The sequence below is a fragment of the Nymphalis io genome, chromosome 14, assembly GCF_905147045.1.
Source record: "Nymphalis io chromosome 14, ilAglIoxx1.1, whole genome shotgun sequence".
NCBI classification, from domain to species: Eukaryota; Metazoa; Arthropoda; class Insecta; order Lepidoptera; family Nymphalidae; genus Nymphalis; species Nymphalis io.
In genome coordinates this window covers 3,761,835-3,788,195 of record NC_065901.1, presented here as the reverse complement: position 1 = coordinate 3,788,195, position 26,361 = coordinate 3,761,835, and the positions used below count along the sequence as shown (strand labels likewise).

At 31.7% G+C, this 26,361-nt stretch overlaps 1 protein-coding gene across 1 annotated transcript in view; it reads left to right on the top strand.

The window, feature by feature from the left end:
* The window catches only part of LOC126773337 (chondroitin sulfate synthase 1), a 48,885-nt gene extending 22,524 nt beyond the window's left edge, over positions 1–26,361 (top strand). The window contains exons 2-6 of the mRNA XM_050494200.1: positions 16,723–16,863; positions 20,917–21,097; positions 21,349–21,506; positions 22,382–22,583; positions 23,133–26,361. Coding sequence (XP_050350157.1) covers positions 16,723–16,863; positions 20,917–21,097; positions 21,349–21,506; positions 22,382–22,583; positions 23,133–24,292 — 1,842 coding nt within the window. The 3' untranslated portion in view covers positions 24,293–26,361. The remainder of the gene's footprint in view (positions 1–16,722; positions 16,864–20,916; positions 21,098–21,348; positions 21,507–22,381; positions 22,584–23,132) is intronic.

Sequence of the window (26,361 nt, the reverse complement as noted above, 5' to 3'; positions counted from 1 at the left end):
ATATTTGCATCTCCTTACAACACACGTTATACTCGTATTGCTAAACCGTGCTTGATTTTCTTTCAAATATAAAATTGCTGATCGCAGAAATAGATAAATCTGTTTCGAATTATTCACTCGCTGTTCCTACAACAGCGATTAGTAAGGCAGATAGTATACAGCATAAGATTATGCAATAACGTTTTTATTATTAATTTACTTTATAAAGAAAATTATTAATTTTGGAAAGGGTTTTTTTCTGTTATTATTTATTCTTTATTTTCAAGTAAATTTAACAGTTTGCTTAGCTGAGTTATCATGTTCGCACAGTGAAGTCATTATAGACTGGGTACAACTACGGTATTAATTTGTTTATCTAAGTATTATTATCTATTGTTTGACGCCGAAATAATTTCATTTTCTTAAACAATGGAGCATAAAATCTAGGTGCATTGTTAGAACTTCCCATTAAAACAGTTTGTCTCGTAATATGATTATTACGCAAGTAGTCCAAAAGTAAATTAATTTGGTAATAAAAAACGAACTAACCTTGAATAATGCTTATAGTATCAAAAATCTAAGTTAATTGTAGCTACCAAAAGTCTGTCGACGTATTTTTTTTATATATTTGTTTTAGGAAGGTAGGCGTTCTATTAGGCTTTAAATAAGAAATTATCGGAAATCAGTCATAACTTTCTTAATATTACTGTTATGCAATTGTTATATACCACAATTTTAACGAATGTTGAATAAAATCGTACAAGACTTGTGATGTATGTGTGCTTAGTGTAGAAGTTAGGTGAACCTAGCCAGCGCCTTTATTTTTTGTTAAAAAATGTTTTTTAATTAAACGAAATTTGTGTGAGAATATACTACGCGATGCAATTGTTGTAATCAGTCGGTGACAGGTCCAATTCTTAAGGTCAGTCAGTCAGCGTAATCAAAGAATTACATTACGTACATTACGTGATGAATCAGCGGTACGTAAATTCGTTGGTTAACTTATACAGTAGCAGATCCTGGGATTGTAGGTTCGAATCTCAACGACAGTGGAATTTTGTCAAGCGAAAAGGTTATGATTCTGCGCCTGATGTCTTACCGGTTGTGTAATTGCCGACCAGTCATAATATCAAATTGAGGAAACAGACACCGTACCTGTACTATGATGTGATTTTGATTTACATAAACATTCATAAGTTTAAATCAAGTTTTCGAAATTTTATGGAACTATAATCAATTTAACACTTTCAGTTTTATTTGTTTCATATGATTATTAATGGATGGTCAAATGCCAAATTCGCCATCTGATTGGCAGCGGTCGTTGCTCTCAGTGTCGCTTTGCCGTTAGGTATTGGCTTAAACAGAAATATACTGACCTGTTTCATAGGTTGGCGTACCAACTAAAGCGATTCTAAGCGACCATTTTTCTAACATTCTACTTAATTAGCTAGAAACACCAAAGAGCAAAGACAGTATTCGCTAAGTTTTGATGAATTGGAAAAATTTAATAATAAGAAATTGATTGTCTTTTGAATCGGTTTTGACTATTTATAACTTTACATTGAATACAAATTCTGCCGGGAAAAGTTATTTATCTCCAAGGTGTTGTTTCACTATTGATGAACGAAATTTTAAACATTTTGAACTTTAGCAGGATACTAAGATCGGACGGCCAGTCTTCGCTAAAGCTTTTATAGCATCGCAGCATCGTGTTCGGTGGTCTGATATTTTCGGTGCCAATGTCAATTCAAAGAAATTACGCCAACAAACTCATTAGACGCATCTTTTTTGTACGTCTACTTGTTTGGTCGTACGATATCTCTTATCTTAATAATGAAATGTCTGCTTTAACATCATACAAATAAAGACAATTTTACTTTGACCTTTCAGTCTTTGACAATTAAGTTGAATTTTCATCCAAAATTAGTTATCATGATGGTCTCAGGTGTCTATTTGCTATTTGTATTTCATCAGCAATACGGATATTAAAGCCAATAATTAATAATAAATAATCAGTTATATACCTTTTTTATGAAAATATTTTAACACCTTCGTATATTTATGGCAAAATGTAATTCAATTACAAAATTATGCAAGACCTTTAGTCTTTTTTTGCTTTAAGTAATCACCACTACCCGTAGGCAATGGTGACGTAAGGAATATTAACCATTTCTTACACCATGGGCCACCAACCTTGGGAACTAAGATGTTGTCTCTTGTACCTATAGCTATACTGGCTGACTCACGCTTTTGTTGGTTGGTGGTAGAATATCTGATTAGTGGAACATACCCAGACGGGCTTACACAGGGGTCTACTGCCCTTAAAAATATTTTGAAAAGTTGAATATTTTTCATGTTTAATTAATTATTAATACTCAATACAGGTTCTTTAGGAATCAATTTAAAATTTTACCTAGGTAGCGACTGCCTCACTTGCCTCACTCTAATTTACATTTTTTTTCATCATCAATGTATTTTTGAAATTATACAGAAAGGATTAAAATGTACATTTATCACAAAAAAAATATTATAATTTTCTTATCAACTCTTCTTATCATAAAACTGATACTTTGCTTTCGTCGGTGATGTTTAAAGTTTATTTTAATTCTTGCGATTGCACTATCCTATCTTTAAATCATTAGATATTAGTTTTTTAATCTCATTAGGCGTTTAATTAGTTTGGGCGACTACTGCAACATGATAGGATTTGTATAAAACTTGTACAAATGTTTAGAATACAAAAAACTTTGCGATAAATTTTATTTGAATGATTTATCGATAATTTACGATAAAATCTAACATTTTTATCATTTATGTTTTTATTATCACAAATGCTTATGATGTTTATTAATTTTAATATAAAATAAAAGTTATAATAGTACTAGGTAAAATATAGTAGTATACATAATATGTTTCATTGACTTATTGATTACAATAATCTATTCTTATCTTTTAATATATATTTTTAAACAAAGGATATCACTACAAAGAATAAATTAAAGCAGTTTTATTTTGAATATAATATTCATTTAAATATATACAAACATAACGGAAGATAATATAAACAAAATAATTTTGCAAATGAGATTTTTTAACAAATTAGTTAAGATTGCTTGTAATTTTTTTTTATAAAATTATAAATCATTTGTGACATAACTATATGCATATATTAAAAAGTATTACTAATATTAAGAATTTTGCGTATCTGGATGTATAACATATACACACTCGATCTAAAGGATATTTACAAAAAAAGGAATCTGACAAATGATATTATTTTCGTATTACGGTAAGGACAGGGTTTCAAATCCAGGGAATCACTGTGTTATAGTGTTTTAATTCTTTCTGCCACATGTATCTATAATATATCTACCAAACATCAGTGGAGCAACTTTAACCTTAAATTTTACGTTTTAATCGCAAGCGTAACTCGTAAAATTTTAAAACTTATTCTTATGAAGAGAGGTTCCTTTTGTCCATCATCTTCAAATAAAAAAAGCAATTAAATTCGAGGCTGATTATTTTGTGTACGCTATGTGATATTATCGGGTATTATTAATTGATTTTAATAATACTTTGTTATTGAAAATCCTTAAGCGATGGACGCTTAATGGTATAATAAACCAACTACCAATAAGGGCGGAAAACTGGGTGATTCATCACTTGTTTCATATAATGCGCTGTTGTATTGGAGCAAGCTAGAATGATAATACGGATAGATTTTTTAAATTTAATAGTATTTGCGTATTATTTTATTTAATTAGCAAAAACGTTTATTAACTTTCATAAATAATACCATAATTTGAATATCATATGGCCTTTACATAAATGTTGTCTGTAAGAGATCGCTTTTAAGCGATAAGATAAGAAGTACATATGTACTATTAATTTTATTTTTTATGTATAAATGTAGTTTAATGTACAATATTGGATATTCTATTCTACTCTAAATGTTAATATTTTATATATACGTGTCAAATATATCACAATTTGTTTTAGTGTCTTTATACGTATTAGTGATAACGATAAAAATACGATATCTTTAAAATTAGGTCATGACACTCGTACAGATATAGTACGAAGATTTCAGCTGTCATAAAAGTCCAAGGACTTATGAGTATATAATGTACTAGTCATTTTAGTTTTTACATATTTATGTCGGTGACTAAATTGATGCATGGCCCTTTGAGGATAATCATTATCATTGGGGATAACTATAATTATTATCAATATATTACTGGCAGATAAATTACTGTCACGTAGTCTAGTTTGCTATAAGGCACGCAATATTGACCTTGGGAATTGAACGATCCCCTAGGCCAGTAGTAAATATCAACATAACATATCACTATACTAAACAAAAATTATTCAAAAAAATATTCGTCTGTGTTAATTTTGCCGGTTCTAATAAGGTCTGTGGTATTTACGAGTATTTGTGACCCGGTGTTTGATTATTTATTGACAGTGAATATATAGGTGTGATATTTCGACAGTTACACCTGTCAGGGTCACGGACTGACTTAAGTCAAATTAAATAAATAATAAACATCTCGTGATCATGTTGAAAGAGATTATACAAGAATATAATTCGCTTGTTACTTTAATAGTCTAAATTACAATTTCAAGCGAGTGAAACTGCGAAGCGCAGCTACTTATAATAATTTTATATACCCTCCGAAACGCGTTGTATATTCTGGTTTAATTTATGCGTATATTTGTTTAGTAGTTTATTTAGTTAGGCATTACAAACAAAAATGTCTCCACATATATTATTTTAGGATGAAACAGATAATATAAACCGCAAATTCTAAATTAGTGTAAAATTTCAAAAATCACATATCGACTCGGTGTGGTAATGCTTGTTGTTTTGATTGAATACCCTGCCGCAAACACTTTTTTTTTTATAAAATAGTTAGTCGTATGGGCAACCTTATGATCACTCAGTCACTATTCAAACCAGAACACAACAATACTAAGTATTGCAGTTTAGCGGAAGAATATCTGAGTGGGTGGGTGGCCTACTCAGACGGTCTTGTACAAGCACTATCATCAAGTGATACTTAATGAGATGGGAAAATAGTTGGAAAATTTTTTTTTTTGCTGGCCAGCAAACAAAAAGATATTTTAAAGTATATGAAACATGTACTCATAATATATAAACTTTATATTGTTGTTAAGCCGAGATGGCCTAGTGGTAAGAACGCGTGAATCTTAACCGATGATCGTGGGTTCAAAACCCGGGCAAGCACCACTGAATTTTCATGTGCTTAATTTGTGATTATAATTCATCTCGTGCTTGACGGTGAAGGAAAACATCGTGAGGAAACCTGCATGTGTCTAATTTCACTGAAATTCTGCCACATGTGTATTCCACCAACCCGCATTGGAGCAGCGTGGTGGAATAAGCTCCAAACCTTCTCCTCAAAAAGAGGTGCGGAGGCCTTTAGCCCAGCAGTGTGACATTCACAGGCTGTTACGGTATATTTTTCTTTGCTGCAGATGATTTTTAACGTCATTTACTTCCCGCCAGACAGACCGAGATGGTTAATAATCTAGCAAAACTCTACTAGAATTATTCTATCAAAGCCAAGCGGAGCCGTTCGCCCGCAGACGCTTGACCATTTTGTCCATTATTTCCACGACCATTTATAGTCACGCACACTCGTAATAGGATATTTTCTTAAAATTAACCTCAATAATGCCCTAAGACAAGGTCGCGACGGAAGCTAGATTGTATAAGATTGGCGTTTCCTAGCGTGCGTTATTTTGTCTGACTTAGCATAACCGGTGGGGCCTGAGGCAAGTGGGTGCTTCCTTTATGTCCTATGATTGATGGCTCTTCTGTTTGTATGATCTGTGTCTTTAATGTCTCTGAGTTATTAATACGTAGATATTATATTGAATTAAGATGTAGGAGGTTATTTGAATAGTTTGAGTGTTTAACAGTTTGACAGTTTTTATGAATTTTAAACGTGCATAATAACTTCAAATAAAAACGCATTATGATCAATGATTTCAACTAGGATTTGTAACTGGAAAACATAATGTAAACATTCAGTACATTTACTACATTTCAGTACATTTACTAGTGATTTCGTATGGCCTTCGGTTCCGGAAATGTATGTGTTTACAAAATATTTCTATTTATTTATTTATTTAATCTTAGGAAGACAAACAGTTATGACATATACAAAAATATTTATCACATAAAAAAAACATATACCAAGTCTTCACAAATAAAAATTAAAATTAAAGATTATTTAAAATTTTACGGAATATGAATTAATAAATAAATAATTTTGTAAAAAAATAATAAATATATAAGTTCTATTCAAGGTGACAATTTAGTTACATTTTATTTCTTTCAATGGCATAAAAAATAAATCAAGATCATTGAATTTATTATTATGGTTTAGGAAAAGGAAGCTTTTGCGTACGTACTTAGATTAAGATTTAGGAACATCGAACAAAAATTTATTCCGTGTTTGCATGCGAGGATATCTAATGAATATATTACTAAGTAAGAAAGGAGATTTATAGTTATTTATATATAGTTATTTAACAATTTAAATAGAAAGAGTTCATCTTTTTCCATAGGACGATCTTTTAACGTTAAGATTTTGAGATTTGCGCGAGAATCATAATTTTTTAGTAAAAGATGTTTAAGAAATTTATTTTATATTCCTTCGATTTTGGTGGTAGAGCTTTATGCAAGCTCATCTGGGTAGGTACCACCCACTCATCAGATATTCTACCGCAAAACAGCAGTACTTGGTATTGTTGTGTTCCGGTTTAAAGGGTGAGTAAGCCAGTGTAATTACAGGCGCAAGGGACATAACATCTTAGTTCCCAGGTTGGTGGCGGATTGGTGATGTAAGAGATGGTTAACATTTCTTACAATGCCAATGTCTATGGGCGTTGGTGACTACTTACCATCAGGTAGCCCACATGCTCGTCTGCCTTCCTATTCTATATAAAAAAAATCTATATATTTTTTATACATAGGATTCCAAACGGTTGAGGCATATTCGAAAATGGATCGGACATAGGCATTGTATCTAATATGTCCTTCCAACAATATTATCAACGTGGTTATTAAATAACAGCTTATGATCGAGGTTCAAGCTTATGATCGAGGTCCAAGTCTCTCACTTCGGTTACCCTTTTTATAGATTTTTCATTAAGTTTGTACTCCAATACTAAATTGCTGTTTTTACGAGAAAATGTAATACGAGATAATTTAATGAAAGTCCATTTTGATGACATTATTCTATTTTCATTATTCATCAATTATTTATATTGAATAAATTTGGTAGAATAAATGATGAGCGGATGATGATGATACCTTAAGACTTACTATCATTCTATTTTTAAAAATATTAATATATTTTTTAATTTTACGGTGGAAGTGTTAAGTACCCTGTGTCCTTTTCTGTATCCCTGACAACGTGTATGCAACAAAATGATGATCGGTTGAGTTGTTAAGACTCGAAAGCGGAACAAACAAACTCACTTTCGCATTTATAATATGACTACTACTTATATATTAAAATAAAAACTTGTAGGCGTACAATTTATTACATATTTATTTTAAAATAACCAGAAAATACTCATCGTTTCTATAAAATAATCTCTTTAAGATAATCTTGATAATCTTGATAATCTTGACAGGGTAGCACAGATGGTGCAAATTAACTTGCCCGACCTTATCTTCACTACTGACTGTTGGTTTTGATAACAAGATTCAAGTTTTGCGAAACATGTTTTACATTACTAATATTTGTTATAATATGAAACAGAATGACATATCTAAACTTCTTTGTATTAAATATAAAAATGGATGTCGGTATATCTGTTTGAGATTAAATAGATATCGACATTCGGACTTCATTTCATCGACAGATCACCATGATTTTTAATCTGTCCACATTATCGTCACACTTACTTACTCGTTTCTTATAAAAATATATAATTATGGCGTTGGCGTTTAAAAGCATTACATAGGAATCACACATTGGAGTTTGTATTTTAGACGATAATAGTTTCATTAATCAATTTACATACAAACATTTTCAGTAGTTTGTTCTTGATAGACATTTCATTTTATATATTTGTTAGGGAAAAAAAATAAACAAACGTCAGCCGTAAAACTGATAAATATTGCTTAGTTTGTAAATCCTAGAATAGACAAGATGCAAATGTTTCTTGCAAATGTACTTTTCTAGTTTAGCCGTTTCGCTTCATTTGAATGCGGACGTTAGCATGTCCATCGACTAAATTCTAGAAGGATACTAAAGATTGGTATTCTATTTATTTATGTTTTGGATGCTTCTTTGTAATTGATGCAACGTTGTAATTGTATTAGTGTGTTAGTGTAGTTTTATTATTGTACCATTTTTATGTATATCTGTTTCTATAACAAATTTGAATCTATGGTTCACGGTAAAACGGGTAAAACAATGTGAGGTTATACGGTTTTAGTCAAAGTAATTTGAAAGTAATAAATTGATAAATAACAGTAAGTGACTTTTAGAACATTCGACTGGATGCAGATCTAATGTCGAATTTTGAACTTTGCTATGTTACGTAATAGCTACATATTCAAAGAAGTTCAAATTCTTCATTTAGGTCCATCATAACAGTCTCGATTCACGTTCACTTCTTCACACACGCTTGTAACAGGGGCGAGGCAAAAAATGGAACAAAAAATAAATATAAAATAGAAATATATTTTACAAGGACTTATTGAGAGTAAATGTTAGTTCTTCTTTACCCTTAAACATGTTTTTTTTTTAATATTATGAAATTCTTTTTTAGACTCAAAAACTAAGTGTGATAAAAGTAGGGAATGTTCTACCTTTAGCTTAAATGAGCAGGTTCAACTTTCGTTTCGCGACGCGTTTTATATATTGTTTAACGCGTTTTATGTATTGAAAAATTTTAAGTTACCAAAATCTAATTATTCTAAATAACTACTGAGTTTCTAGCCGGTTTTACCGGAACCGGTCTTAGTTTAACATTTAATTTTCAAATTCAAAACATTAATATGAGATATATTTTGCGGTGCTATAAATGAAATTACTAAATAATTAATTTGTCAGTTGGTATGGTAGCTTTCGCTTGCGGTTATGCTTAGATATCATTGGTTTCCTCAAAGGACCCGGAGATAGTGACAGTAAATTCCAAGTTATTTGATACAAGTATGACGACCCTTGAGGGGTTGTATTACGTAAATAATTTAATTGAAAATAATTTTCGAGTAGTCATTCGAGGGACTTTTTGCATACTATCTTCCGACGGTCTTTATATCCGGGTTTATAATTTATGAATGCTTACTAAAATTATTTGTAAAGTTATAGCGTTATTTTTTATAAGAAGTTGAGAAATTGATGGGAATTGAAGAATAATTCTTGATAATTAGTATAGTTGGTTAGTTTAGATACAACTTCCATATTTGTTTCCGTTTGGATTGCCTGTAAGGGTTTATTTTTTATTAACAAACATTATTAGATATTCAGACATCACAAAGTTTTGACTTTTGATCGACTTAAAGATTTTTTGTTTATTATGCTGAATTCGAAATATGTAAATAACAAATATGTCGATTGGACCTGTATTTTGCATTACCATATTTTACCTTACGCTCATAGCAATAACAAATTTTAATTTCACAAAACAGTAACATTATAATTAGCATAAATATCTAATCGTACATTGTTGAATTAATATTTAATTAAGTATTATAGTAGTTTAATATTGTATTATGCTTATTAGATCTAGTAATCTTAATATTGAATACAAGGTCAATCTTCACACTAAAATCTATATACTATATTTATTAAATAAATCTGATTACAATATTACTTTTCTTTTATATTACAGAAATTATGATCATTACATAGGATTTTATTTAAATTTAGATTATTAATTTTTATTATTTTAGTCAAATTTTAAAATAGTCCCTCCCGATTCCCACCCGACGCAAAGCTGCCCATAATGCAGGCCGCATTTCCGCGTTGTATGGCAATGGACAACCTTTGTGCCAAGTGTGACCCGGAGCGACTGTCAAATCCTCTCTCTCTAAGGCGACAGCCAATTTCCCTTATTAAACTGAGGGCATCCGACCCCCAACATCCCGACGTCTCAACCGCTAGTGGCACAAATAAATAATTTTTTAAAAAGGGGGCATACTTCTCCCGTTTTCTCGCTGCTGCACTCTCAGCAGCCGCCCCAACCGTCCGTGTTGTGTGGGCCAGGTGAGAGGCCGCGAAGGTATTGACACAGGTAGCATCCCATATCAAACTTCTACTCTTACTTACTTCTTCTCTTTCACTAAATAACATAGTGAATGTATTTTTTTTTCTAGATAATTTAATGTTATAACCTGCAAATCGTAGACAGTTTCACACTTTGAACTTTGAATTAGTGCAATTCTACCGAAATGTTAGACAAATATATTAATCTTAAAAAAAAAGTTATTATACAAAAATTAATTTTATTTTTATTATGACTGTTGCTTGTTACGATTTTACGCCTTAACTACTCGACTTATCACAATGAAATTTTTATACACGTTATCAAGTACCTAACTTCCAAAACCGCGGGTAAAAACTAAAAATATAAAATAGTAGAAATTTTAAATTTAAAAAATAGACGAATTTACAAAAACAATTTAAGTATATGAATTAATAATATAACTAATTATAAAAATAAAATGTATTCAAATATTTTCATTACGTGTTCTTGCAATCGCAACCGTTTTGCAAGTACAGGTAGTCTAGACGGACCGGTTAGGCGACCTAGGTAATGTGAAATCTGAACGGGAAAGTAAAGCCTGGAGTCTACAGTTTGTCTCTTCATTCAATCAGCCTACGTCTAAGAAGGGTCTAGACATAGCTTGAAACTGTTTTTTTTTGGTATTTTTCATTAGAATTTTATCGTATTTTTTCATATATTATTTTTTTATGTGATTTCCACATTTAAATTATTGTTAAAATGTAAATGGTACTTAGCCTGATTAATTTTTAAAATCTTATTTTATTATTAAGATATTTAGACGTTTTATCAAGTTTTTTCTTCTTTTGATATTTTGCCGTCGATTTTATTATATATTTAGTATTGTATTATTTTCATCTTATAGTAATTATATCCTATAGTGGTTTATAACCTAGACTACATTTTAGTCGAATGGCAGAAGGTATTATGTAATAAAATGTATATTATATGAGATTCAGGAGTTTTTGCGCAAGCCAACCGATATGTAGGTACCTTTTACTCATTAGTTATTCTACCGCTAAATATCTAAACCTTATGGCTTATAACACTGAGTTTTGTTTGAGCGAGTGTAGGTATAGTGAAAAACTGAACATCTTAGATATTGGTTGGCAAACAGACGTTGATAAAAAGGTTTTTTTTCATACATTGCCAAGGCCTAACTTAAAATGTTACACACCACTTACCATCAGGGCGCATTAGCACATCTTCCTTTTAGGTATAAAAAATTAATGTATTACCTACTTGAGAATGCATTCAAAATGAAATTGCTTCCTACAGTTATTTGAAGAGAAAGTTTTCAACGACAATATATCTCCTTCAGCTAGACATAGAGTAATGTGACCATAGAGTTACGTTATTCACTTATTTTTTAGTATTCATCTACCAATAGGAAAATAATGGCTATCTTAAAATGTTTACATCACTTTTCGTTTGTTTTGCAAAAGTTAAAACAATTCAATGACCACTTCATGTAAATATAAAATATCCTTTATAAAGTATCCTTAGTAGTTTTCGATTAACTTTTAATCGGTAACTTACATGCATTGGCTATTGATACGAAACTATCACTTGATTTGATTACATACAAATACCAACATTGTCTTTGTTCAAATACATGTATATAAATGTGTATTATCATTTTTTACAAATAATTTCCTCTGTTCATAGATGATCTGTGGGCTTTAAATCATTAGCACACAATGACTAACATCTGTTCGGCGCTTGCAAAAACCCGTCCCGTATATCCTCGTGTCGTTCCTTTTCACTCTCTATTAATGGTGATCTTTTATCTTATATTTATAGCGATTGTATTTTAAGCGAATCAACTTTGGTATATATTATAATCCGTTAACATCGAACGTAGTCGTTTTCTATAGTAATGATTATCAAACAAGTGGAATTAAACAGTTCTGACCTTTATGACATGACATCACACATATATAAAAATTTTTTGGTCTGGTATTTGTTTATAAGGAACGCCTTTAATGTTATTTCTGATAAAAAAATCCACCAAAAACATTTTCATGTAAAATGTACCCAAGACGTATACATATTGCTTGCACTGTGAAAAAGTTATCAGGTCTTGTGGAGAGCCAAGGTATATTTAAGAGCTAACTCTTAAATATTATTACTTAATCAGGTATTATTGTTTCGATACAAATATCGAAATCAAATTATTGATAAATTTTGAACGTCAACATTTTGAGAAATATTTATATTTCGAAGCCTTTTAGAAGGATGTCTATGTGTGTATTTGTATACATTTATGTGTATCGGCGAGCGTCTCTTTTATCTCAGATGTCTTAGTAGAAAAAAGAATATCATCTTCAAACCAATTTAATTCGTCACGTATAACTCTAATGAAATTCTGATAAAATTTTCATTAAAATAATTTTTTTTATATACCAGCTTAATGATTAAACTTCGACAAAAGAACAAATTTCGACGAGAGTTAAATAGGATGTTCATAGTGTGGGTAGACCACATCGCACCCAGACAATTTTTTTAAATCATTAGGTCATTCACGCAGATGAAATTGTTGTGTACACGAGTGACATCTTGTTCTCATCAATTATATTGGTTCTAAGCTGCAGTATAGTATTTACTGCATTAACGATAAATAATTATATTTACAACTGATTATAGAATAAATTAGAAGAGTAAAGTTTCATTTGGAAATAATATCAACCATTTCGATAAACCACTACCTCAATTTCTTCCCGGGTATCGCGCTATTTACTCTACCAATTGCAATGGAATAACTGATGCATTTAGTTAGTCGTAAGCTATAATTGCCATGTTGTAATTAAATCTTTATTTCGGATAATCATAGGGCTCATTTTTAAAATTTATTTAATGTTTCATAAGATTTTATAATATGTACTTTGAAAATGTTAAATATTTGTTAATATTTTTATTTACAAATAAATTAATTTGTTTAATCGGTTATTGAGTAAGAATTAATGTTAAAGTAATAAAAATCGTTATCAAAATTTATATTTGAGGATGTCATTTTATATACAGAGGTCGTTTTAATCGTTTTATGTTCGAATTAGCCTTGTTGAACTCATCTATTAACGAAATACTTTGCTTTTGTAAACAATGCTTTTTCGGTAGTAATGAATAGGGCTTGGCCAAGTTCCGTCCAATCAGCTTAATTTTTTAATATAAACATCGGAAAGATTCGCAGCATATATGTTTTGTAAAATTATCTATATTATAATTGATAAACATATTACATAAAAACATAGTAAGTGTAACGTTATTTTTTTGTTCCGATTCAAAAAAATATGAAAGTGCACTGATTGTTTTATTAACTTTAGAAAAATATGCACTATATTCTTATTTTTTAATTGTGCTGACAATAAATTTATACTAACATTTGTAATAAATAAGATATACAGTATGAGGACTGGCATAAAAATCCAACGTCTGACAACCCTATTAATGGAAAATGTTTTCTTAACTAGTAACATAAATACTTGCTCCGTAGCTTTGTACGTCATTCTCTGTTTATGAAAGAAAACCTTGAGTTACCTGACTATGCCAACGGCCAAGAACATTGTAGCGTGTATGTCTGTAAATCATAATAATAAATATTTCAAAACGCAACCATAGATAATGGTAATAGGGTAATAATTGTCTATAGTTACGATCACATGGGCATTTTTACAAAATTAACTTCTTTACCGAGCTGCGAACACTCCCTGTGAAATATTAGCAAGAACTGCGTTACTGTTACTGATAATTTTTATATGTACGAGTATACGAAGAGATATATACTACGTTCCACTATAAAGAAAATACCTGACTGACGATTTTATCTACTAAAAAACTTTGATATATATAAGTCAAATAATCTATATTACTATTGTAAATGCGGAACTGTCTTTCTATTACGCTTTCAAGGCTGAATCACTCATCCGATTTATAATATCCGATAAATTTTGGTATGAAGAAAATTTACTTTTGTACTTTTTTACCCAATACACGTCCTTCTCTCCCAAACGAAGCCGCGCACCAATACAATACTAGTTATAATATAAAATATACTTTATTCAAATATTACGGCCAGTGTAATTATAATAGAAATTTTACAACACATTATTAATAAAACATAAAATTTTATAAATTACTGTAGGCACCTTTCAAAAATACCGTATTTCAGTAATAGCATATGTACATATTTAGAATTATTTTGAATAATTCATTGTTAAATATTATTGCCTAGTTTGTAAAATACACAAACAATAACCTTAAATACACAACCATAGATACAAATTAGATTATTAATTTAATGACATCAATTCTACGATTTTCATCTGCTGATGCAAAACAGGTTACAGCTTACACATTAAATTATTAAATCTAACTATTATAGGCAACCTTTGTCACCTCGTTTGCTTAGACAAGGGTTCACGGCGTTCACGGATCTTTTGTACGTACGTAACTAGTTTTTGCTTGTGGTTTTATTTGATTTATTTGTCATATAGATATGTCATCCCTTTTTTTAATTGCTGTTCTAAATTATCTGTTGGTATACCTTTGAAGGTCTTAAAATTAATCAGATATTATTATTTACTTTTTTTTTAATTTCCTTTCAAAACAGTAAAGGTGTTTCACCATACAGCTCTACACGTTAGGAAATTAAATTATATTATGTAAGATTTTGACTTACTATTAGAATAAAAAATGTATGTATAGAATAAATCCTCCGTTATTTTTATTTTTATAAATACAGAATATTTTGACAGAAAAACGTACAAATATACACTGGTGTCAGTTAAAGTATCAAAATAAATAAATATATAAATATATATATACAGTATTTATTGATATGAATATAAGTAGCAATTGTCGGTAAAATTAAAGAGGCCAGCTGCAGTAACAAGACATTTAATCTTCATTCAAAACATCGCATGAACAATTAATTGATTGATAGCCTTTACTTTACAGTCATGTTCTTTGAACCTCTGACATGTAATCGATATAATTAATAAGTCCTCTTGTTTATATACCTGATATATGTATAGACAACAACTTTATTGGTAATTATAATTCTATACAAATACTTAAAGGACAGTAAAAAGTATAGTACGAAAAAAGATTATTTTCTATGACATGAAGATTTACGATTTTTTTTTCTGTTATTACTTATTTACTAAAGTTTCTCTTAGCACTATGTGTTTTTAATATAATGCGCATATGAAATAAATAATAAGCAAAGTTACTTTTCACGTCTGTCTCTGTGTTCGTTTACTTCTTTTAAATTACAAAGCACGCAATGGATTTGATGCGTTTAGCACCATTTTTATGAAATTTCTTTCGGAAGATTGTAGTCTATGAAATGTGAAAGTATTGATAAAATTTGATGTTTTTAGACAGAAAGATAAAAACTGATTTAGTCATTAGAACATATATATGAAATTTATGTCTTAAAATGAAAATAATGTAATAACTTGTGACATTTATATATCTTTTTTAAATAAATGTTCGTTACCTCTAACGCCTTTTAGAGTTTGCAATTTGGACTTGTAGTTTTAGAGAAACATATTACAAAATTATGGAATAGAATGTGAAAAAAACGGTATAGGCTGTAGAGGTATAATGAGGTAACGCGTATAATATAAAATGACTACGGGATTGAATATATCATTGCAGTTAACGCTTTAACAGGTTTTCTATACTGGTGTAGGGAGATAGACGAGGAATTAGGCCGTATGTTTAGAAAGTGGTCATTATTGCTTTTCTTGATAACTAAGATTTCTCGACCCCCTTGCTAGTATTTATATATAATTAATGATAATTCAGTACTAAAAATATTACTCTAATAATATTAAATATAAAACCCGGGCAAGCACTATTGAATTTTCATGTGCTTAATTTGTGTTTATAATTTATCTCGTCCCTGACGGTGAAGGAAAATATCGTGAGGAAATCTGCATGTGTCTAATTTCATTAAAATTCTGCCACATGTGTATTCTACCGACCCGTATTGGAGCAGCGTGGTGGAATAAGCTCCAAACCTTCTCCTCACAAGGGAGAGGAGGCCTTAGCCCAGTAGTGGGACATTAACAGGCTGTTACTTATCAGCTTACTTATCAATATTAAAATATTTGTTAGTATTTTATTTACATAAGTATCACGTCGTGTTTAATGGTAGGGTCCTAATCTAGTGTATTTACTACTAATACCAATTAGTGAGCTTCATTAAAATAATAAATAACGCCCTATAGCTTACAAATACTGTCTTACAATCTAAAAGAGGAATTATAAGTATATTTTATTTTATGTGTCGTAATTTAATTCTCCTTGAAAAGCTAAATATAATTAATAATCTGATAACATAAAAAATAACTTTTATGTAACTTAGAATAAACTACAAGAATCCATTATAAATTATACACTACAGCTGTTGTCTTAACACAATGACTACTAGATAACACAGACAATATGCCCGTATTACAGATGCAAACGATCCTACATCACAACGGGAGCGGCGCGGCCGCGTACACTGGGCGACTCAAGAAGAGGGAGGTGCACCGTGCAATTACGTTACATCCAGTGAAGGACCATCGACAGATGTACAGATTACATACGTATTTTAAGGTAAGACTAGAATGATAAAATGTTTTTTTTTCTAATATTTTTTTAATTGTGTGAATTCCAATCAAAGTTAATAAGTTTGTATTGGCATAACATTTTAGCTTTCCGTGTTAGCGGCATATTGACGATGTATGAAATATGTTATATACATTTCAGTGCTCTAGTCTAGTCAGCCAGTAGCTGGTCTGCTGTCTTAAAATAATTTAAAAAAATATATAAAGGCCTGTTACGGAGAAGGTTTCTAGCTTTCTTCACCGAGTTCGATATTTTGCACTAGTTGAATTTGAAGGATATGTCCATACGTGTGGCTTATTTTACTACGCATTCTAATACTACATACGTACACTTAATTATTAATAACATAATATTAAAGTAATTTTAACTTCAAGCTTAGAAGTTATGTGTATAGTAAGGTACGGAATGAATGTCCAAATTTGAACAAATATCCACATCTGATATCTACAATTGTGAGTTTTTTCGAAGAATATCTTTGTAAATATATACTTTTTTTGATACAAGTATACATTTACAAAGATACATTATGACATCGATCTAAAAATATCCAAAATTAATTTTATCGGACGCGTAATAAAATAATATACACCTAATACATATATTCATTAAATTCTCTAGTTCTTTAATAAGAAAAATTAGGCGAATATTGTCTTGTCTGTCAGGTCCATTAAATATTGGGTTCAGAAGAAATTCTACCCAAATTAATTTTTAATCCATATGGTATTTTAATTCTATATGGTAATACTATATATGGTAATACTCATAAAAGTAACAGCCTATTAATTTCCTATTACTGGAGTAAAACCTCCTGATGTGAAGGCTTCGAGCTTATTCCATTACGCATGTGTAACAACACAAGTGGCATTTTGACCCGGCACGAGGGGGAGGGTCCTCACGATGTCTACCTTCATCGCTGAGCACCAGGTGGTGTAATAAATTGAGCACAATATATTTAGTGGTGATATTTAGAGTTACGAGTTCCAACCACTGACTCATCTCTACTAGAACTAATACTATTTTATAAATAAAAATCTATATGAAGTGATCAACTATTCTTACGTCATACATTTTGGAGACAATATTAGAAATACGTAGCAAACGTCCATAACAAGACAATGGATAAATTATGTGTTTGGATATATGTAATGTTTAAAATTCTGTGCTGAATTCTCCTCAAAGGTGCCAAATTGATTATCGGTATATCAGGGTGTTGAAGTGCTTGTACGAGAACGCCACCGCGTCGATCCGACTCCAGGATCAGAACTCAAAAAATATCCAACTGCAGAGAGGTGTAAGACAGGGAGACGTGATATCTCCGAAACTGTTTACCGCTGCATTGGAAGATGTTTTCAAACTTCTGGACTGGAACGGACTTGGCATCAATATCAACGGCGAGTACATCACTCATCTTCGATTTACCGATGACATTGTAATTATGGCTGAGAACTTGGAAGACCTCGGCTCTATGCTCGATGACCTCAGCAGGGTTTCCCAACAAGTGGGTCTAAAAATGAACATGGACAAGACGAAAATCATGTCGAACATCCATGTTGCACTCACTCAAGTCAAGGTTGGAAATTCTGTACTCGAAGTTGTAGACGACTATGTCTACCTAGGTCAGACCATCCAATTAGGTAGGTCTAACTTCGAGAAAGTGGTCAATCGTCGAATTCAACTCGGCTGGGCAGTGTTCGGGAAGCTACACGATATCTTCTCATCCCAAATACCGCAGTGTCTCAAGTCGAAAGTCTTCGACCAGTGTGTGTTGCCAATGGTGACTTATGGATCAGAGACGTGGTCGCTCACAATGGGCCTCATAAGAAGGCTCAAGGTCACTCAAAGGGCAATGGAGAGGGCTATGCTCGGAGTTTCTCTGCGAGATCGAATCAGAAATGATGAAATCCGCAGGCGAACCAAAATAACCGACATAGCCCGAAGAATTGCTAAATTGAAGTGGCAGTGGGCGGGGCACATTGCTCGCAGAACCGACGGCCGCTGGGGCAGAAAGGTTCTCGAGTGGTGACCACAAACCGGAAGACGCAGCGTGGGCAGGCCACCTACAAGGTGGACCGACGACTTAGAACGAGCCGCGGGGAGCCGTTGGAGCGGGCAGCGCAAGATCGGCCAACGTGGAAATCCTTGGGGGAGGCCTTTGTCCAGCAGTGGACGTCTTTCGGCTGATATGATGATGTTTGTTTAAAAGGGAAACATAAGGGCTTAGATTATGATTTTAGTTTAAACTCATAATAATTAAGCCATATTTGTTATTAAAACCATTCTAAACGTACCTATATGCGTCTCTTTCGTTTATTCTTCTTCGAACTAAAAGCCCAGGTGCATCTTTTGATTACAATAGTAACAGGAATAATAAAGCCTGCAATTTATCACCCTTTTATGTTGTTTCACTTTATCTAAAGGAATGTAAATTGCATTTATCCTTTTTGTGTGCTTTGTTTAGATCTTGAATTAAAAATTGACGTTACTTTCATTTAATTTATATTTAGAATTTATGCGTTATATGAATTACGAGTTTAATTATAACACGATTACAACATGTAATTATAAGCTGCACTCAGTTATTTAGGGGTATTATTCATAAATCACAAAATTTTATAAAACTTGATACAATAAATATTCTATGTAACTTTACAATAAAACTGTTTATAAAATTTGTTTACAAATAACTATATCGTTATGGATTATGGCAATTAATAATAAAATGTCTACATTAAAGATTAGGAATCGACAAGATCTAAGACATCCTGCGACACTCGATTCTGAGAGGAGATAGAATGCAATGCATTGAACGGCTTATGTACGTCCAGACAACGGATACGATAAGCGAATCTATTATAACATAAATGTGAAATATCAGTACCAGACTTATATGTATGCCCAGAATTACTCATTAATTTTAATTTTAAATTATTATCACATGCTATTAAAACACCCTTAATGACATGTTATCTAAGACATTGTCATATTCCTATACAAAACAAAAATTCCAAGTTAAAATATTTAAAATTTAATGACCTTACGTTTTATAACGTTTATAACGGCTTAGAAATTCGCCCATTTTTTATATTCGATCCATTATTCTTGGTACAGCACCTACTTTCAGTGTTTACTTCTTTTGTTTTTGTTATTTGACATTTTGATGGTTTTTATAAATGACGTTTCAAAAATGTAAGATTTAGAAAATGCTCAATATTTATAAATAAATATTTTTTTAAACACTCCAACGAAAGCGAAATATATAAATAATTTTTCAACTTAATCATATTGGTTGATTACTGGTAAAAACAAAATTCACGGACATGTCATTGATCAAAGTAAAAAAATGTAATTAACAAAAAAAAAATTAACTATATGAATTATGATAGTATCGTTGTGTGTACACTGTCCACGGCTCTTGTATTGTAGTAGTACAAATATATTGCATATCACAACTTCTGTTATTAATATTGCTTCTTTACTAACTACTATTTTGATGTTTTTCATATAGGGTTTCACGAAAAATTGAGATAACGTAAAAATTGGAACGTCATATCATGAACAATTTGCTTTGCTTCATTCAACGCGTTGCTTCATGATTATGTTTTAAAGCAATGAACGGCTGCGACAAGTCATAACCCTGTACTATTCAAATAAGTCGTTAAATCTCTGTGTCTGATAATAAATAAAGATATAATTTTAATTTTTAATGATGATTTGTGCTGTATTCTTTATAAAGGGCAAATAGAAATGTCAGTAAAATATTGGGATAGCGTAGACGATTAGACAATTAATTAGGGCTAAAACAATTTAAAGAAGAGTTTTTCCAATTTAGATAACACACTTAATTTGGAGATCCCTATTAAAAAAAAATTAAAAAGTAAATTAAAATCCTGTGAACACTCCACTTCTGAGAAAAATATCAACGCAAATTTATTTTACATTATTTACCTGAGTTAACTTTTTTTCTTCTTAAAATTGATTTGACATCAATTTGCAATCAGACTTGCAAGCCTAAATTGACAAGTTCTCTTTATTTGATTTCAGAATCTTCACATCCAGGATCTCAGAGAACAGTCACTAGATCTGCACAGAGACATATCGTCATCAGTTCGGGAACTTGGCGTCGCAACCGAGGAGGTGGCAAACTTCGTGCTCCCTGGCGATGTACCACTCTTCCCTGTAAAAATAGGAGAACCGGGATACTTGGGAAACAATAAAATTTTAGGTAAATCTATTTATTAGTATTAAATATTACCGTTAATTAATATAAGACGTTATTTTAAATTAAGTATTGAAAATAGTTTTCCTGTTCGCCTATGGGCACATCCACGGCACGGTTTAGTGACGAAAAGCGATTGTAATTCGCTGATATTGAGCACGATGCTCAATTACTATTAATAATTGATATCATACCATATTGCAAAAGCATTGTCTCGTAAAAATTTTGTGCTCAAAAATTATTTTGTTCAATTTCAGGTGCTCCAATTGACTTTAATAGATACAAACCGGACACCGTGGAGGACATCGTGCCCTTCGATTTTGTTAGCAAGTCTATTTATTCAGTAAGCCATTCTAACCCTAAGCGGAGGATCGAGACTCCGCTGAAAGAGGCTTTGGATGACGTCATACGCGAGGTTAGCTTACAAACCTAAACCTAAATTCACATAATAAAATATACGATCTTTTAGAGTAGAATTGTAAAATGCGGTCAAGTAATCGGTCATCATCATCTGTAATCACAATGGCTCCCAATTTGAACCATAGTAAAACGATTGAACTCTATCGCATATCAGGGTATAAATGGAGTATGAACAATTTTTTAACTGGAGTTTTTTCCCATGAAATTAACTAGAATAAAAGTAGATTTGATCGATATCTATAAAAACCCCGTATTATATAATATTGAAGATATATATTGGTCTACATGCAAGACATTATCACCTCAGTAATATTACATCTTAGTTCTGAAGGTTGCTGGCGTATTGACAGTTTACAGAATAACAACTATCAGCCTTCTTATCTCCTTTTTGACTATAACAAATGAATGATGATGATGATGATGATTTCGACCGATTTCGGCCACGGCAGCTATTCTCAAGAGACTAGCCAACTGCGAGGGACTTATTATAGTGTACAAGTTTGTGCGCCATCACAGGTGCACACTGTATTCTCCAACACTAACAATCCGATGGGACGCCAAATCACACGACTGACCGGAGAGAGTTCAAGCACAGGGCCATCAGGTTTACAAGTGTTATGAGGCACGGTAATGTAAACTGGATACTGACTAGTCCGGAGTCATTGCTAATACTACTGAGAATAATTCCACAGAAAATCATCATCATCATATCCAGCCCACATTAATCCACTGCTGAACGTACTCCTCCTCACAGGAAATACCCAATAACAAATGATTAAACATATTTTTAAACACTGCTATATTAATAAGTGTAAAATAAATTAACAAAAATTTATACGCTGACGATTGTAACGGTGTGGTTTGTTTCAGGTGATGGAGATAATAAATGCGCCGTCACGACAGCGCGGGCGCGTGATTGATTTTAATGAGTTGCTGTACGGTTACACGCGCCTGCAGCCGCTGCACGGTGCCGACCATGTGTTGGACCTCCTGCTGCGCTACCGACGTTACCGCGGACGCAAGCTCACCGCCGCCGTGAGGCGACACGCATACCTGCAACAGTCCTTCACGGGTTAGTGACCACTACCACCTAACTCAGAGAACTCCTCCTATCCTGCTATAAAGTTACCGGACATAAATGTCTTAAAAATTCTTCGACACGTGGAGTTTACCTAAATATGATTTTCTTGGTATATTGGATAAAAAAAGTATGTACATTTTAAATTAAGATCATATTAAGAGTTGGTCGATTTAAATTCTCCAATCGTCAACTTAAATTTGACTTGTTCTATACGCTACAAAAGCTTAATTTTTACAAGTATGCACACTACCTACACAATTACTACACAATACCATCAAGATATTAATTTGAAGGGATATAAATAAATATTATAACAAATTAAAAATAGACGATGCTAACATGACCGTGTGGAATGATGCCAAGAATGTTAGCAGAATTTTTCCTTTCAATTGCAATGTTATCTGGGCGGAAAATCAACCAGTCTGTAGGTTACAGGGGCAATAAGATAGGTAACATTTAATCGAGTTTAATAATTTTAAAATTTCACACTGATTATTGCTATATAAATGATTTATATAATCTTTTTCAACGTTTTTCTAGGGACAGACATACGAGAGTTGCCGATGGGCGAACCGCCACCAGTCGAAGAGCCCGAAATACTTGAACAATTAGATCTTAATGGGAAAAACTATCAAAACGATTACGAAGACTTCGATGATCCACAGAGTCAAAACAGTTTCCTTGATATCAGCAAATTGAATGTCAGAGAAGCGTTCCAAAACAGTTTACTTAAAATACAGAATAATTTACCAAAAGTCCTGAAATGGAGTGACGATGAATACGAATACCCGATTTATGATAGACGAATACATTTCGTTCTACCATTGCTGGGAAGGTTTGAAGTGTTCAACCGATTCATGAAGAATTACGAAGATATTGTCTTAAAAAGCGACGAAGCTGTGTCGCTAATCGTAGTACTATATTTAGATAGCAAAAGTCCATTAGATTATTCAAATTCAGAATCTTTGGTGAACCACTACAGAGATGTCTATGGAAAAGATATAAAGATAGTCCAAATGGGTTCAACGACATTCTCCAGAGGTGCTGCCTTAACAGAAGGTATCAAACAGTGTTCTAGTGACAATCTAGTGTTCTTCATAGACGTGGACATGATGTTTAACCACGTGACCCTCAGGAGAATACGGATTAACACGGTTAAATACCACCAAGTGTACTTTCCAATAGTATTTAGTGAATACAATCCTGAGGTCGTTTACGGCGACGATTACAATAAGTTCAAAGACGAAACATTCGTAATGAATACAGATTTAGGTAAATACGTTGAAAGTGACGATGGTGCTACTAAAAGTGATAGAGAATTAGCAAATTTGAAATATAGTAAAGTGATAAATGATGATTTCGGTTATTTCAGACAATACGGTTTTGGTATACTTAGTATTTATAAATGTGACTTTGATAGAGTCGGTGGTTTCGATTTGAATATAAAAGGGTGGGGTTTGGAGGACGTGCAATTGTTCGAGACATTAATAAAATCTAATTTAACGGTGTATAGAATAGCGGACGAGACGTTAGTGCATATATTTCATTCTGTTGACTGTGATAAGAAATTGGAAAAGAGTCAATTCCTCATGTGTCTCGGAACAAAGGCTTCGACTTATGGGAGCGAGAAACACATGACATATTATATGCTTAATCATCCTGAAGTCCTATGGCCGCAGAAGGAGAAAGGTGCCAGCTAGTATAGAGACTGTTATAGGTTATTTTCGAATTTAATTTTTTTTGGTTTTACAATTAATTTGTGATTTTAAAATTTCGAAATGTTGTAGATCAGATTTTTATTATTTTGACTTAATTTTGACATGTATCATAGTGTAAGAAATTATTTAATAATAAAATGTCACGTTCTGTATTATAATATTATTGTAAAATGTGTTTATTAGATTGAAAATTTTGGTCTGAACCAGGCATTTTCAGTGGCATTTGAGTATAAAAAATCCTAATTTTTGAAGCATTTATATATACATACTTAGATGTAATTTAAGGTAGTTAATAAATGTTCCTAAGTTATATTGTCGATACATATTTTTAGATCAATTTATTCTATTTTCCAATTTTAATGATTATACAATTTTTAAATGTCTACATAAATTTAAAAATATATTAAAACGTGAATATCGTCAATACCATTGTTCATTTAACGATTATGTTCGTTAAACAATACTTTTTCCTTTGTGTTAAATAATCTTTTTCAATCAAAACGTCAACGTCTACCGTGTCGCTTTCTTTATTCAATATAAGTGTGAATGAGACAACATTACAATGACGTCGGCATCTTGATTTTGTGTAATTATGAACAATATAATGCCCGCTCTGAATTCGCGGCGCGTAAGCCCGCGAAGGCTGTGAAATGCAAGTGCGGATGGGTTGGTTGACTTGGCGTTCGCGCTTCGCGGCGTTTCCCGTTCAGTGTCGGTTTTTAGTCATGCGAAGGGAAATGAAAGGGAAGGGCGATGCGAGTGTAGAAGAACAATTTTTTTTCGCGAATTTGCCTAAAGTTTACGGCCGCGATTCATGGGCGACCGCTTAACGTTTGACATATATATGTTGTCTTATTCACATCAATTTTGCTTGTAGTAATATAATAGATATATTTTTTTATTTCCTGTTATTATAAATTATTAATACTCTAATGAACAGTTTGCTTTCTGTACCGTACCAATTACAATACTCAAAAAAATATATATATTTATATTTTTTCATAAGTATTTCGGAAATGTTTTTTAATGAAATAACTCTTTTTGCGAGCAAAGTCCATTAGTTATAATTTGTCAGGGCTTTAAATTGTACAAATTACAAGGGGGGAGGAGGAAACATAATTGGGTGCTAATTATAAAACTTTGTTTAGTGGGTGTAGTTAAACAATTATTGATCTATTTCTGTGACAATTCATTTACCATTCGAAAGATAAAGACACAGCATTGTTTAACTAATCGCCCCCAAAACAACATTCATAGGGAAGCATAAATACTATGGTAAAGCAGTATGTGGTTCCACTACAATAATTGTCAATTTCTTTGTTTACATCTATTGCAATTATTCAGAAAGTCAGCTACATAAAGTTTTTTTAAAAATTTTGTCGACAGTGCGTGTTTAGAAACTAAAAGTTACCAATTATGATTTGGTGAAAACGCAGTCTTAAGTAATGCAATAAAATTCTATTTTATAAATTGTAGCCTTGTATTAAACAATAGACATGCTGTATTCTTTTATTGAATTGGATTAATATTGAATGTTGGAAAAACCATGAGGAATGGATTTTGCAGTACTTGTATTTATTTGTTCTGTCTCAGAAACATCTCAAATGATTATTCTAAATAACAGACACAGAATCAAATTTTTAAGCAATAGCTTTATCTAAGACAGATAAAAAAAAATTCAATGGAGTAAGGATTTTTCTATATTTCTATATATTTATCCGGGCTCAAAAATATGATAATATAATCAATTTTAATAATAATAGAGAATCAAATTGTTTTACCAGCTGCCTTATCTTAGACAGATACATCAATAAACTCTGCTTACATTTATATGTAATATATAAGTTTATGTAGATGTATACAAATGTTCCACGTTAAAGTTATCATTGTCATAATAAGTATTATTATTATTTTTATTTAAAAAAAAGCTGTAAATATAACTGTGCTCACTAAGTGCCAATTTTCTAGATTCCTAGTATTAAGTAGGTAATTGCATATTTCTGCGGTATTGTGATGTGAACGATGAGTGATTATTACGAAATTAAATTTTT